Raw genomic sequence first — 16,234 nt, forward strand, 5'->3', positions numbered from 1 at the left:
TCCTGGTAATCACCTGAGTATCTGACCTAAAATGTTTTCTGCACCCCAGTTTATAGATGCTTTATACTTCCTCTGTTTGTGTTTTGCTGTGCAATGTTATTTTTTACTGATGTTCAGTTCCAGAGTCTTTAACTGTATTAGGATTAATAATAACTGTAAACTAAAATGTAGATTAAATAATTTTTTTAACTTGAAAAATGTAGCTCACAGTTCCTTCCTTAGTCATGAATAGGGTCTGCTTGTATTCATTTCAGGCTGCATACAACCCCAACATTTTCTAGCTACAAGGTAGAGTAGCATGTATTTCGTCAGTTGTACTGTTCAGTGTCACAGTGTGAGACAGCACATTCTACTCACTGATGAATCCCCAAAACACAGAGAACATACGATGATTTGTACTGGATGTAGCGGATTTGTAAATTACAGCACATAGCACAATAGAAATTCAATGGAGGCTTGATGCATTTAAAAAGTACAGTCCTTTTGGGGGTACGACGTACAGGCGTGCATATGTCAGTGAGTGGACCGAGCAGGAAGTGTGTCAGTAGCTAGGTGGACGTGTCTGTGTTGTTTTGCACCTGTATCTGAAGGAAGATGACACATTAAAGAAACTTGTTGAAACTCATGCACGCTTGGAGCCTCTTCCTGTCCAAGTGTGCAACAACATCATGGATAAATAATGAGTCAAATTTGGTTTTTCTAGCCCCATTCCCACTCTTTCAAAAATCCCTGAACGTTTAAGCTGTCTTTACAGTATGTATGAACAGCTAAAAAACTTTTACACTGCAACTGGGCAGATTTTTATTTGCAATTTGGACTGTTTTTGGACCAGACATGACCTTTACAAATCAGATGCCTGCCAGATTGTTGTTGCAAGACTCTCCAGCATTTATATTAGACCTGATCTCTTGTTACCGGGCCTGCTTGACTTTGACTTCACCTGATTGTCTATTCTCTGGTAAACACCTCTGCTTTCAGTATCTGACTCAGTGTTTCATCCTGCACTTCATGGATCTCAGCCTGTCAGTTACTGTTGAATGGTTCACCTAATATTTCAAGAAACGCTCAATAGATCTTGCTACGCCTTGTACTTTGTGAGATAATAGTTACGACCAGGACATTGTTCAGTACTACAGTTTATACATCCATGTCAATCCCAAGATCAGTCAGTGAAAGCGACCTCCGTGTACTGGTGGTATTGCAATTGGGTCCTTACCATGCTCGTCACATATTTGTTTGTTTATGTTTTTAGGTGGTTGGTTGAGGTTGGAGCACAGGTCTCCAAGATTGTTTTTCAAGTCACAGGTCAGGTTTGGTGGGCTGAATAAAAGTATTCAGATTTGGACTCATTTAGCAGGAGGAACTTTTGAGACATCCAGCATTTGATATCAGAGAGACAAGGCAGAGCATGAGAAAATTTGTGTATGTTGCTAACAGTCAGAGGAACGTAAAGTTGAGTGGAAACTGATGTTGTACCTATGGACAATCTGATATTAAACAGAAAAAATTTCCAGCTGTAAATGCTGGTTTTCCAAGCTGCTGATGACTGACATTCTTCTGCCATGTTTTTATCATCCCGAGTTACAGTCTCTTACAGAGTTAGAGAGTCTTAGACAAGAGAATGTCAATGTTCTGTCCGGAACAATGGCGAACCTCAGAAATTGTTTGACAGACCAAAAAGGCAGCAGTCACGACTAAGCTACTAACTAATAAACATTTGTTAAAAATTTGAAACTCTTAGGATATTCAAAATATCCACATATCCAAGTGCAAATTATTCTACAAAATTCAGAGATAAAGGTAAAAATGTCCAAACAGAAGTAAAAGTAAAAATGTCCAATGCAACAGAAAGCAAGTTTAAATGCCAAGTGTTTAAATGAGTTTAAATGAGATGTCCAGAGTTTAAATGTCCAGTTCAAACAGAATGCAAAACCTTCCTCATTATGCCTTTATCTGCATGAACCCGTCTGTGCTCTGAATCAGCCACAAATCTTTTCACAGTATGATGATCACACTTAAGTTTTCGTGAAATATCTAAAGTTTTCAATCCTTGTCCAAGATATTGCATTTGACGCTTTCGGCAGCGGAGAGAAACCTGAGGCCTGCTTAATAATGTGGAACGTCCTTCTTAAGTAGTTTTCCTTTGGGCTCACCTGGCAAACTAATAATCACAGGTGTCTGAGATTGATTTCAATGATCCAAAGAGCCCTGAGACACAATACCATCCATGAGTTTAATTGAAAAACAAAAACATAAATGTTTATGACACTTAAATCCAATTTACATAATAATTTGAAATGCGGCATATAACACACAGGACATGAACACGTCTTTCAGGTCCAGGTCCTGCACTTGACACATTCATCCATCATGATCTGCTCTCTACATGGACTTTGTCTCTTTTTGGTCAGTTACAGTGATGGAACTGAAGCAACATTAATTATGATGTTGAAGGAACACCAACACAGCAAAATCACATAAACCAATGAGAGAGATTGTATAAATGCAGTCATTGGTGGAACATGTTTCTGCACCTCTTGGGCATGCTTATGCTTTTGTTTTGTCATGGTGGCTCACATCACTTTTCCCTATGTGTAATAGACTAAAATCCATGTGGCATATTTTACAAAAAAAAACATGACTTTGACTGATACTGCTCTACATTAAGTACAGGTAAGCCTCCTCCCATTTGATGAGGTATTTGCACAAACTGTTAGCCTTTTGGCTGGCACTCCATCCCTCTGACCTTCATCCTTCCTCTTCTCCCTCCTCTTGTTTTACTAGCATAAGCCGTTTGAGTGAATGACTCATCACAAGATGTTGCAGCTAAAGTTCTACATACTGCCACCTGCTTTACAGAAGGGGAATGTAGCAAACACATCAAATACAAAATAATCTTTGAAAATACGGAAGATTTACAGGAAAATATTTAAACAAGAGTACAGTGGGAGAGAATGATAAAATATGGGAGAATCCTGGGAAAATCTGAAGAAGACAAGCAAAAAAGATTAAAAACTAACTAATTTCAAAAACAAAATGCTGCTTACTCAGGATAATTTGAATACTCTCTGTCAGCAGTTTTCATGTAATCTCTTGATTAGGAACAAAGTCTTTGCAGTGGAAACTACTGCTAGTTATTACTGTGTAGTATGAGTAATGGGGGACTGGTGTTGACTAAGAATTTTTCCAGATGTTAATTACAAAGCTGTGAGCAGCACAAACACCCATCCATCCATTATCTATACCGCCTATCCCTTTCAGGGTTGCGGGGGGCTGGAGCCTATCCCAGCTACGATGGGCAAGAGGCGGGGTACACCCTGAGCCGGTCGCCAGCCGATTGCAGGGCCACATGCAAGGACAAACAAACATTCACACTCACACTCACACCTACGGACAATTTAGAGTCATCAATTTAACCTAATGAGCATGTTTTTTTTGGTCTGTGGGAGGAAGCCGGAGTACCCGGAGAGAACCCACACATGCACGGGAAGAACATGCAAACTTCACACAGAAAGGCCCCGCCTGACCCGGGGATCGAACCGGCAACCTTCTTGCTGTGAGGCACACGCACTACCTGCTGCGCCATCGTGCAGCCCCTAGCACACACACCCCTGTTGTTTAAATGAAATTGAACTAAAAAAAAAAAAAAGAAGAAGAAGAAAAAAAAAGGAACTGGTGACAAGATTTAACACCAAACACTCAGAAGTATTTTGTGTGTCTTGTCTTTCACTCCCTCTGCAGGTGAGGAGAGTGACCTTGCTCGTATATGTGCTTATATTTGTTTGCGTGCGCATACCCAGAGGCTTTTGCATGTCAACACACTATGCAGATGAGGATAACCTTCTGTGCAGAGTCCCATGGGCATACCCAGAATACATTACCAAAACCACACACATAAATACAAACATATAGAAAGACATGCAAATATAAACACATACCTCTGTCTGCTAGCTGACATGCTTCATCATGGCTTGTAGCCCCCCAGGGCAGTTTGGACGTACAGTGCTTTGTAAAGATTATACTCTTCATACATATTTAACAGCTGTATCTCTGCCCGTTTAGCTTCCATTTCTTGCAGCTCCTGCCTCCATATATTTCCCAGTAATCATTGTCACATACCATTGTCATAAATACCATTTAGAACACATATGTCAAAACTCAAGGCCCGCAGGCCAAATTCTGCCCGCAATGGAATTATCTTTAGCCCGCATTATAAAATCTATGCACGCACCAGTACTACAAGTCCCACAATGCACTGCCAGTATGTCGGCACATCAATAAAAGGCCCGCAAGCGCGCGTCCCTGCCCCACTCGTTCATCAGCAGCCTGATTGATTTTGTTACCTGTGGTCAACTTTCAGCTACCTTCTCCCCGAAAAATGGCCAAACGGGCAGTGGACTTTGAAAACAGGGGTTTTCAAGGCAGTTGGGAGGCAGAGTATGTGTTTGTGGATATGAAGGACAAAGCTGTTTGTATGGAATCAGATTTGTGTCAAAGTAATCAAACAAAACTTCTTCAGTATCAAACAAAAATAAAAATTTGAGAGAGAATAAAACTCACTGAAGCACAAAAAAAAGTCATCTCAAAAGTAAAACTTGTAACTTGCAGACAAATTATTTGTGCAATTGAGTAAACTATTGGTCTTTTACTTTTGTCATATCCTCTGTTTCTTTCTCACTGCTCAGACTTTTGCTCTCACCGTCAGCTTTGCGGTCTCGCTGCCAGCTCTCTCGTTTGCGCTCCCTGAGTTTTTGTTTGCGATTCTGACACAAACCTCTCACGTGGGTGGGCATTTCAGGGGTGCGTCACCATTGGCTAGTGAGTTTTTGAGTGACAGTTCAGTGCCCGGAAGTTGTCGCAGGAGAAAGTAATCGATCAGCGATTCCTCCAAGTACGCATGCGCATGCCCCAGACGCAAACATGCAGGGCAACGCCACCAGACCTGGACTTCACTGGCAAAGCTCTGAAGTCTCACGCATTGGGCGACACGCATTTCAACCCATTCACATGCTCACACGCCATATCTTGTATTTCTCACACAGAGAAGTTACCAGGATAACGCCCACCAAGTTGCGCCACTACTTTTTAAAACAGTGGAACAGGTAGAGGAATTGGTGATGTGTCGGTCGCGAACGAAAAGGCTTGTAGAACGATCGGGGCAGTCTCCTGCCTGAGAGCCAGAGCGGGAGCCGCTTTTTTTTTTTATGCACTGAGCAGGGGGGAAGGGCGGGGTTACAGACAGTGCATGCGCGCACACACACACACACACACACCCTTGCACTAAGAAATGCTGAATTGAATAAATAAAGCGTGACTGCAAAGCTGACGGTGAGAGCAAAAGTCTGAGCAGTGAGAAAGAAACAGAGGATATGACAAAAGTAAAAGACCAATATTTTACTCAATTGCACAAATAATTTGTTTGCAAGTTACAAGTTTTACTTTTGAGATTACATTTTTTTGATTCAGTGAGTTTTATTCTCTATGGAATTTTTATTTTTGTTTAATACTGAAGAAGTTTTGTTTGATTATTTTGACACAAATCTGATTCCTAGGACATGAGCTGAGTGAGGAGCACTGAGCAGAGCCGTGTTAGTTGAGACTCGTGGCTGGAAAGTTTTGACAAGTTGTCACTGACACTGTCATCTACTAGTTTGCCCATGAAATCACTGTTTAGCACAGTCTACAGTTTCAAATCAAATGAAATTATGCTATCATCAAAACTGTAATTAATCAAATCTTTCCACAACATATTCAGTATATACAGTATTTGGCTGGCAATATGCAATCAATACAACTATTTACAATTCAACTCACCATTTAATAACGCACTCACTCATTACTTGTACTAAAATTTTGCTCGCCTCTCTTTAAAGCAGGCAAAGTGATCAATTACCCTCCATCCATTGTCTATACCTGACTATCCCTTTTCGGGGTTGCGGGGGCTGGAGCCTATCCCAACTGTCAACGGGCGAGAGGCGGGGTATACCCTGAACCGGTTGCCAGCCGATCGCAGGGCAGTGATCAATTACCCTCTCACTGAAATCAGGCATGTTCCTGACAAGTTTTCTCTCCATGGAGAGCAAGGCCAATGTTAGCTGCTAGCCATGTTGATCTTGTAGTCTCCTGAGTCCCGACAGGTGCATGTGCTGTGCGTATCGTCCGAGCACGCATCAGTGCGTATGACGAAAACACGTTGGGGCAAGCCCTCCCGGAGCCCATAGAAATGAATTGTAGGGTCCAAAAATTGAAAAAAAGAATGTCAACATGTAAGTCTATGAGAGCGCCTGGGGCGATTTTCAATCTGACTGAAATCGCCCCGAGGGGGCGGGGCTTCTGGTTGGAAAGTGATATTCAGGCTGCTGATTGGACAATAATATTAAGATTTAGACCGGCAAAATAAACTCTTTTCTCTCTCTTTTTCTTGTGTGGCTTAAGGAGGGCCAGCTGCCCCTGTGTAGTAGAGAAATGCTGAGATAATGGTTAGTTGATTTAGCTAACTTAGGCAGACACAGTCATGTTACTTGTTCTTGGCAGCTATTTTATTAAGCTGTGTGAATTTTGTTACGTTCAAACATAAATGTGTGAGTTAAATGTTATTATGTGTAGTATGGGGAAATTGTGTGTGATGTAACATTGAAAAAAAGGGAAACTAACAAAGTGGACTGTTGATAAGGACAATTAATGATTTCCCTGCACATTTGGTGCTGGCTGGTTTTTGCTGAGCCTCAATTACAGACTGGATTGAGCTGCTCCATGTGCCTTCATCTTGCTGCGTCCTGGTTTCCACCTCATTGTGTTCTCTCATCATCACTCACTGGATTATAGCTGCCCCATCTTCATTCTTCATCTCCCCTACTCATTCCATTCAGCCATCTTCATCTTTATCATCCTCTGGGGAGCCAGGATGGTCAGTCTTCCTCGCAAAGGAACTTGAGTGCACTCAATTAATCAAGAACAATTCTCTTGAGTAACCAAAGAACAATTTATACTCACCTTGGTGTCGTTATACAAAGCATGTATTTTTGTTGTTGTTGGTTGTTGTTTTTTTGGTTGGGTCCCAACAATTTAAACTTTGTGATTTAAGTACACTGTGTTCGAATGTAATTGCTTAAGCCAACTTTTGTTGTAAATTAGGAAAAAATGATTTGGAGTGAAATTTATCCAGTTTTGGTGGGAGTCATTAAGGGAAGGACTAGAGTGGTTTCATTTCCTTACTGCTCCATGGTGTTCCTGTCTCCTCTTAGAGCCTAGACCTCAGATATACCTGCAGGGTTGGTGAAACACGCACCAGGTGGGTTACTGATACATACAGTAATAACAACGCACAGTATAACAAAGATGAATGCTCTTGGACAAAGTTGAGGCTTGTTGGCAGAGTTTGGGAGCCCTTTCACAAGACCACATTCTGAAAGTGTTATGCATGCAAGTTTTGTGGTGAAAAAGCTAATAGCAGAAGGAGAATTTGTGATGCTGTGCCTTGTTGCTGCTGCAGAGCTGCTAGCACCAGACAATGGAATACTGTTCCAAAGTGTCAGTTTGTCAGTAATAATTTATAGAGTTGAAGGGAAAACCTAAAGTGGAAACTCAGTGATGGCAAGTGTCCATTTTCTCAGCTCTCTGCTTTCAAAAATGATATTATTTGAAGCTAAAGTAAAGCTGAGAAAAAAAAAATTAAACAAATTAAACATATTTGCTATGCCATGTAACGTGGAACATTTAATGGCACGTCATGTGCCTTAAAACCTTCAAGACCAATTCAGAGCTGCAAAGCGTAAGTTGTGATTTTGTGATAATAAATCAAACTTACTGTGATGATGTATTAGGAATTTCATTTATTATTAGTTTTATTTTTAGTTTTTTTCGACTGTATAATTAATTGATCTCTTTGTCCAGTTAATTAATCTCAATGTTTACATCTTCTGGTGTTACAACTTCAACGTCCTTTTAACGGTTTTAAAATGACGTTACTGCTCATATAAAAACAGTACTATAAGGAATGAAAAAAATGAAAAATGAAAAAAAAAAAAAAATCATAGTGCATTTAGATTTATCTTCATATAACTGTAATGCTGGTTCGCTCATGTGCCTTACTAACAAGTCAGCATGACTGCAGAATTCATTATTATGCCTTACAGGGACACATAATGAGCAGAGCAGGTTACGAGTTACAGCTGTGCTTGTCCTAGTATGGCAAATCAAAATGTCTGCTGGGATAAGCAGACTGTTAGACATAACAGTCCATATAAAACATAAAAACAAAAAAAACAAAACAAAACAATGTTTTGGATGGAGCCACAGTGACCTTGTCAAAAACAAATTTTGACTGAATTGCATTAATGCAAAAACTTGATCTGTGAGTTTGAAATGTTGTTTTAATGTGCAGGTCCTTTACCTCTTTCTTCTTCTTTAATATACAATACGTACAATCTCAGAACTACTGAAGAATAAGCCATCCCATTTCAAAGTCAGTTACTTGCTCCTGCACTGCTCTACCTAATCATGTCTGATCCATGACGATGAAGAATCATGCTTTTTTTAGACAGAGTAAGATCATTCATCCAACATTATTTACTGTGCTCACTTAAAGTGCTGTTTGTTGTCTCCCTCACCCTTTCTCATACCATTCAACCTTTTCCCTACCATTCTTTTGCCTTTCTTTGTTCATCTCATCAACCTCCTTTCTACACCTTCTTCCCTCACCCACCTCCATCCTGTCCTCACTGTCCCCAGACAACACTGCCAGTATAGTATCTCGACGGCGTGGAGGCTTCAGCCAGGACAAAGACCAGGAGTTCTTCAGCCTGGTGTTGGTGGTGGCTGATGGTGGGGAGCCTCCTTTGAGCAGCACTGCTACACTCTCGCTCAGGGTCTGCATGTGTCAGAGGAACATTAGGGGACGTAACAGCAACATCTGTCAGGCCCAGGCTTTTCTGTCTTCAGCTGGCCTCAGCACTGGGGCATTTGTGGCCATACTCCTGTGTATTGTCATATTACTGGGTAAGTATGTGAGTGCAAGTGCAAGTAAGTCTATCTTTGTCTTTAGACTAGATTAAATTAGATTCAACTTAATTATCATCATCAGAGTGCAACACAGAGACAACAAAATGCAGTTTAGCATCTAACCAGAAATCAGAATCAGAAAAAGCTTTATTGCCAAGTATGATTTTACACATAGAAGGAATTTGTTTTGATGGTGATGTTGGTGCATGACAAATCTTCTAAAAATAAGCTATTAAAAAGTAAAACATATAGCAATATAAGTATATATGCACAATCTTTTTTTTTTTTTTTTTTTTTTTTAGAATAAAAAGAGCAGTACAGCTGGCAGTGATACAGTAAGCCTTGGTAATAATACTGACAGCAGATGGGAAAAAACTGTTGTGGCGTGAGGTTTTGGTCCTGATGGACCGCAGCCTCCTCCCAGAGGGGAGTGTCTCAAAGAGTTTATGTCTGGGGTGGGAGGGCTCAGCCACAAACTTTCCTGCATGTCTCAGGGTCCTGGAGGTGTACAGGTCCTGGAGAGACGGGAGATTGCAACCAATCACCTTCTCTGCAGACTGAATGACATGCTGCAGTCTGCCCTTGTCCTTGGCAGTGGCAGCAGCGTACCAGATGGTGATGGAGGAGCTGAGGATGGACTCAATGATGGCTGTGTAGAAGTGTACCATCACTGTCTTTGGCAGATTAAATTTCTTCAGCTGCAGTAGGAAGTACATCCTCTGCTGTGCTTTCTTGATGAGGGAGCTGATGTTCGTTTCCCATTTGAGGTCCTGGGAGATGATAGGTCCCAGGAAGCAGAAAGACTCCACAGTGTCAATGGTCACAGAGGGTGATGGGGGCAGGTGAGGCTGAGTTCTTCCTGTAGTCCACAACCATCTCCACTGTCTTTAGTGCGTTGAGCTCTAGGTTGTTCTGGTTGCACCAGGTCACCAGATGGTCAACCTCCCACCTGTAGGTGGACTCGTCACCATCAAAGATGAGGCCGATGAGGGTGGTGTTGTCCAAAAACTTCAGGAGCTTGACAGACTGGTGACTGGAGGTGCAGCTGTTCGTTTACAGGGAGAAGAGCAGAGGAGAAGGAACGCAGCCCTGGGGGGGATCTGGTGCTGATGGTCTTTGAGTCAGAGACGTGTCTCCCCAGCTTCACGCACTTTCCTGTCAGACAGGAAGTCTGTAATCCACCTGCAGGTGGAGTCAGGTATGCTCAGCTGGGAGAGCTTCTCCTGAAGCAGAGCTGGGATGATGAAGCAAATAGTCATAATATTAAAAAAAATATATATAAATACATGTAAGTAGTGCAAGTGGCATAAGGTATAAACAGTTGAGGTAGGTGCAGGTAGTATAAGTAATTTCTATGAAACCATAAAAACAGGTGCAACACGGTATGTAAACAGGACAGTGTAAACCCAGACATCAACGCTGACCCATTTTAACTTCCATAACATACTAAAGTTCCACCACCTGTGTAACAGTAACGTACTTATTTTAATCAAATCAAACCATGATCCTTTCTTAGACATAACGCACTCAAAAGGAGTGGATAAGAACAAAAGGAGCTCCGACGAGGCGGGTATAAAATCAAGGCACGCGTGGAAGCGGCGGCTAGGCACTGAAACAAAAGAAAAGAGCACACTATAAGTGGCTAGGACAAAACCATGGAACATAAACTCTTTCTCAGGAGGAGAGGAGGACAAAAGAGAAGTAGTACTTACGACCAAGAGACCAGACACCGTCATGGGAGGATGAGGAATAATCCAGCACAGGCAGGAGAGAGCTCTCTCCTTAAATACTCTGCCAAATCAGGAAGCATGCTCACGGGTGAGTCCAGAGGGAGGTGGAGCTGGCTGGGGTACGGGGTCGCCCAGCCATGCCAACAGGGGTGAACAGACAGACAACACACACAGGGAAAAAGGGCAAGGAGACACACAAGGAGAGACAGGAAGGCAGGATCCAAACAATAACATCTTTGACACATTTCATGAATTTGAAGAACGAAGCTGTACAACGCAGCTTTCACATTGCGGTCACAGTGAACTTTCCAGGCTTTCTTTCATGTTTGTTGTTGAGTTATTTGTGGTCACACAGTAGGGGCAGTTGTCAAAACATCATCTAATTATGGAACTTCTGTCATAATAACAGGTGGACGTGTAGTGGTGGGGGTGATAAGCCCTGTCTTTGTGGTCTCTCATGTAGGATGGAAATGGCCTCTTACATCTTTCAAGTCACGATGAGGTCACGTCTCTTAGGGAGGTTCTTGGGTGTTCCAGCAGAGAGCTTAAGGTGTTGTGATGGTTTGTAGTAAATCCTGACTCGTTGTGGCCTGAAGACTCTTGTAGATGTTCTTATAATCCAGTGAGGTAGTCTCACTGGGATACTTGTGGTAGTCCATGTTGAACTGTATCTTTCCTTAAGATGGCACATGCACCTAAATATGGCGCACCTTCCTCTCTCTGTCCTCCTCCTCACTAATTACATACTGTGCTCTGTGATCTTTTACTTTATAAGTAGTGCTGTCAAAAATATTGTCTTATTAATGCATTAACGCAAATCAATTTTAACAGCATCATTTTTTTTATCATGAGATTAACGCTCTTTGTGACCTAGTGAACTTGTAGTTTTTTATGTTTATAAGCTGCTAGTAACATTAGAAAAACTAGAGGATCTGACTGTAAATTGGAAACAAAACAATAGGCACGCCCCACGCATGTGTTTGGTCTTGCCTGCTCGCTTGCTGTGAAAGAGTAGGTTAGCGGTTTGTGTGGATGTCAAGCGCGAAACGCCGAAATGGATGCGGACAAGATTCTGAATGGAAAGATTAGTTTCAAAAAGTTGCCAGATGGGTCGACTGACAAGACCAAAGTTATCTGCGTGTATTGTTGATGTGAACTGAGTTATCACCGTAGCACATCCAGTCTGAAATACCACTTGATGGCTAAACATATGGCGAATGCGAATTCTCAGCCGCAACCGTCAAAACCAGGTGACAATGGATGGCTTTCGACAGAGGCATATGGATGCTGTTATGTTCAAAGGAAACTTAAGAAAGGAAAGTTTAAGCCATGGTTTAACTGCACTATAGCCTGAGTCCTAGTTTACAATGATGTGCACGCTTGTAATTTTTTTCCGGATCACCCTGATTTGATGTCTTAGAAAGGGTTGTTGAAGGGGCTTTTTTATAACCAAGCATTTATTTTTTGTCATCTGTTTATTGACAGTGTTAAATTGTGTGAGATTTGATTCATTCAAATGTGAATGACTGCTCAAAGTGAGAATGTTAGTGTGAAATATAACATTACACGTTGTGTAGAGTTTGGGATGCTGGGAGAAGTGTCCGGGGAGAGTTTGGGAAGTTTGGGCGTCCCTGCTCAGACTGCTCCCCCCGCGACCCGGCCCCAGATGAAGCGGGAGAAAATGGATGGATGGATGGACGTTGTTGTTTTCAATAAAAAACATTTGCACAAAGCAAGCCTGTCAACTTTTCCATGTTGATAACAGTATTAAAATGATAATTCAAGGGACACTTAGAATAGTAATAATACACATTTTCAAAAATTAAAATGTATTTTTCCCACTGGACAATGTCTACCTGATGTTCATGATTGTACATGATGCAACTGATCTGGTATTTTAGTTATTTTGAATATTTTATTTATTTTTGGAGTTATTTATCATGTTTTTGTTGTTTATTGCATGTCTCTCATGTTTTTCAGTAGAATTCAATCTGCAGTCATCCAATCATTTATTTCATGTCATTGAAAAGTACTTTGGCTCTGGTTTTCTGTTATCTCTCTATGTACCTCTCTTCTCTTTTCTTCTTTCTTCACTTTTACCTCTCCTGCTTATTTCCCTCCAGCTATTGTGATGCTGTTCACCCAGCTACGAAATAAGAAAGCAAGCAAAGAGCCCTTGATTCTCTCTGAAGAGGACATCAGAGAAAATGTGGTGACCTATGACGATGAGGGAGGTGGGGAGGAGGACACAAAAGCCTTTGACATTGCTGCACTTAGAAATCCTAAAGCCTCAGAGCCTCGCAGGAAGTTCCAGACTTACCTTGGCTGTGGACCCAGCACATATGGAGAGGAGGGTGAGGCCGAGGATGATGAGGAGCGGATTGTGGTGGTGAGGAGGAGGAAAGCACAGGAGGTGGATTACAGAAACTACAGCCCAGAGTCAGAACCTGCCTGGTTTGTTATTGACTGTGTTCCTCGAGAGATCAGCCAGTCAGCACCTTCGCTTCTGCTAGATAGTCATGACATCATTCAGCAGATCATCCAGCAGAAGGTGACAGAAGCAGACTCTGACACACGGGGCCCACCGTATGACTCACTTCAAACATATGCTTACGAAGGCTGTGGGTCCTTGGCCGGGTCAGTCAGCTCTTTGGGCCTGACTGCGGCAATTCCCGAACTAAACTATGCAGACTTAGAAGACTGGGAGCCAGAGAGGCAAACACTGGAACGAAGTGTTGGAGAGCAGCTGGCTACAGGCCAAGCTAACGCTGACACCTAATGATTTTTTATTTTTTTTTTTTACCTTTTGCCAGGTTTGCTGAAACAGATTGCTTTTTACTCGTGCCATTCAAACTTTGGTGCAAGAATTATTTACTACTGCAAAAAGCTGGCAATTAGGAACTGTGATATCGTGAAATCTAAGGATAAGAAAAGCCATTTACATGTAGCATGAGAGAAGAAAACACAGGCTGAAAGGAGATTTTGGGGAAAACATCCTAGCTCAAGTGTTTCTTTTCTGAAATGAGGGACAAAATGTAAGCTGGTCCAGAGATGACCAGAGTTGTAAAATGACACGTCAATTTGCAAACAGTTTTCTCCCTCTTCTCTGCTTGTTATGTGTGTTAGTGGGAATGGTACAGCTAGTTCTAGGTCCTAAGGATTCTGGTCTTGATCTTCACTCCAATCATTTAAAACCCTATCACAGCTAACCTAGAGATCAATACCAAATTGGCTTGGAGCATGATGACTCAGTGTTTGAGGTTCAGGTCATTCATTGGCTTGAATAGTCGGAACATGGAGTTTTAGTGATTTGTTAATCACACAACCAAAAACTAGGCTCACTAAATACACTAAGATTTATCTGCAAAGAAAGATCTAGTGAAAGCTGTGGCCCCAGTGGAAGGTGCACAAGCTGCAGGTGTTCTAAAGGCCAAAGAAAGCTGCAGACCCTTGGTGAATCATTATTATTTGTCCATTCTGTAAGGTCATGGAACCCTAAATATGTTTGCATGCACATAGTGACAGCAGGACCCTGAAGTATCAGCTTCCCAGGTGTAAATTAGTGAAGGTTAGCTAATCTAAATTTAAGTTTCATGGTCATGCGGGAGCCTAATACTAGACCAAATTGCCAAGAATGTAAGGTGATCTATCCTAACCATTTTCCCACTGCAGGTACTTTACCAGTTATCTAAGATATTATACTATACTTGTTATCCGCAATTTAAGCAAATCTTTTGACACTGCCAACCACAGAATTCTCATCCACTGTCAAGTGTGTCGGTCTTTCTGCTGACTTGTTTCAGTCTTAAATCTCCAACAGAAAATTCATCATTAGCAGAGGAGAGCATGTTTCACAAACCTACAGGTATGATATATCTTGTAGGCTTGCACAGAGTAGTTCTCTCAGTCCACTTCCCTTCTCACTATACATGCAGCCACTGGGTGATATCATCAGGGAATATAAAATGACTTATCACAACAGTGCTGATAATACACTGTTATGCATTTTGGTCGAACCCAATGATCCTAAGGGTTTGTCCTCACTTAAAACTGATTTTCTACTATTAGTATTTGGATAAACTCTATTTACAGGCTTCCGCTAATTAAAAAGTCTGCTGCAGGACAATGATAAATAATAGGAGGCAAAATAGATAGGTCTGCTGAGAGGCTTTAATACTAGGTCTGTTTTTTCATTCACAGTTTTGAAACTTTGACAAGTAACAATGGGACAGACTTCACACAGTCTTATGCTGAGTAGCACTGATTTCTTACTTTGTATAGTATCTGCACATGGGGTGGTCATGGTTAGGAAAGATCATGGTTATGGCAAATGAAGTATGTGTTGTGTCAGATGCTGAGAAACGTTCTGGTCCACCCTCTGGCTACTAACCACTGATTCCAATTCCCTCTGAATGGCCTTTTCTCCCCAGACACTATTGAGGACCTGGACATTTTGGTTTGTCCAACAATTATTGGTTACCCTGGTCAATATAGGTGCCGAAATGTTTGTTTGTTGTAGTCACTCTTGACAATAAATCTGCTTGACCAATCACAATCAGTTTAAGTTAGGGTTTTAGGGTTTTTTATTTAGCCACCCCCATATCGCAAGTAAAAAATTTGACTCAGGGGGCTTTACAATCTGTACTGAATTCCTTGATTGACAGCAATGCCACGGATTGCCTGAGCAGTGCCAAAACTCCCCAAATCAAGAAGTGAACAGTAAGCAGTAATTGTAAAAGAGTAAGCACATTATGTTTAATTAAGTTCTTGCAGTGGAAAAAGGCTATTTGTTGACTGTGCAACGTCCAGACCATGGCTTGAAAACAGCTACCAGGTGTACATTTGGAGGACTGACAAGGCTGCATGGCATGCAGAGACATGGACAACAAAACTGACAGTGATACATGGTAACACTGACAAGTAACAAGTTAATCATCGAGACCATTCAGTTTCCATGTCAAATGCAAGATTAGACATGATTCCCCTGCCCTTTTCTGTTTCTCACTCTCCTAGTAACCTTGCTGACTTCTGTATATCTATGGAAATTTGTACTTCAGTGTGTATCTTTTCACCGGGCTGAAATCAATGTATCTTTTCTGATCTTTTCCGAGTGGAAATAAAAGAATAAGTCGACCGAAGAATAATCAGGAAGATGGACAAAATGAAGCTTATTTTCCCTGGTGTATATTTTTATCGGTGAATAAAAGACAAATGATTTCAGAAAACCTGTTTTATTATATGCTTTGATTAGTTTTTGGATCCATATGTGCAATCTTTGAAAAGTGCCAGTGTTTTGACTGCACTATTATGTCTGGTGGGGCAGATGGCCCATTTGGGATTCTCATTACGTACTGTGATAAATATGTATTCTCTTGACGGACCATCTAAGTGTACACTATCAATCAAAAAAAGACAAGCTTGTTTTTCTTTTTCTTTTTCTCTTTCTTTTCCAGTGCTCTAAGTGGATTAACAGGGAAATAAATATTTCACACAAAGAGCCAGCA

The 16,234-nt window shown here is 41.4% G+C and overlaps 1 protein-coding gene across 1 annotated transcript in view; it reads left to right on the forward strand.

Moving 5' to 3' along the window:
- Positions 1-15,951, forward strand: part of LOC139338461 (cadherin-18-like) — a 252,805-nt gene extending 236,854 nt beyond the window's left edge. Inside the window, exons 11-12 of the mRNA XM_070973476.1 lie at positions 8,731-8,997; positions 12,854-15,951. Of these exons, the coding sequence (XP_070829577.1) occupies positions 8,731-8,997; positions 12,854-13,509 (923 nt within the window). The 3' untranslated portion in view covers positions 13,510-15,951. The remainder of the gene's footprint in view (positions 1-8,730; positions 8,998-12,853) is intronic.
- The last annotated feature ends 283 nt before the right edge of the window (positions 15,952-16,234 follow it).

This window comes from Chaetodon trifascialis, chromosome 11 (genome assembly GCF_039877785.1).
Source record: "Chaetodon trifascialis isolate fChaTrf1 chromosome 11, fChaTrf1.hap1, whole genome shotgun sequence".
Taxonomy (NCBI): domain Eukaryota; kingdom Metazoa; phylum Chordata; class Actinopteri; order Chaetodontiformes; family Chaetodontidae; genus Chaetodon; species Chaetodon trifascialis.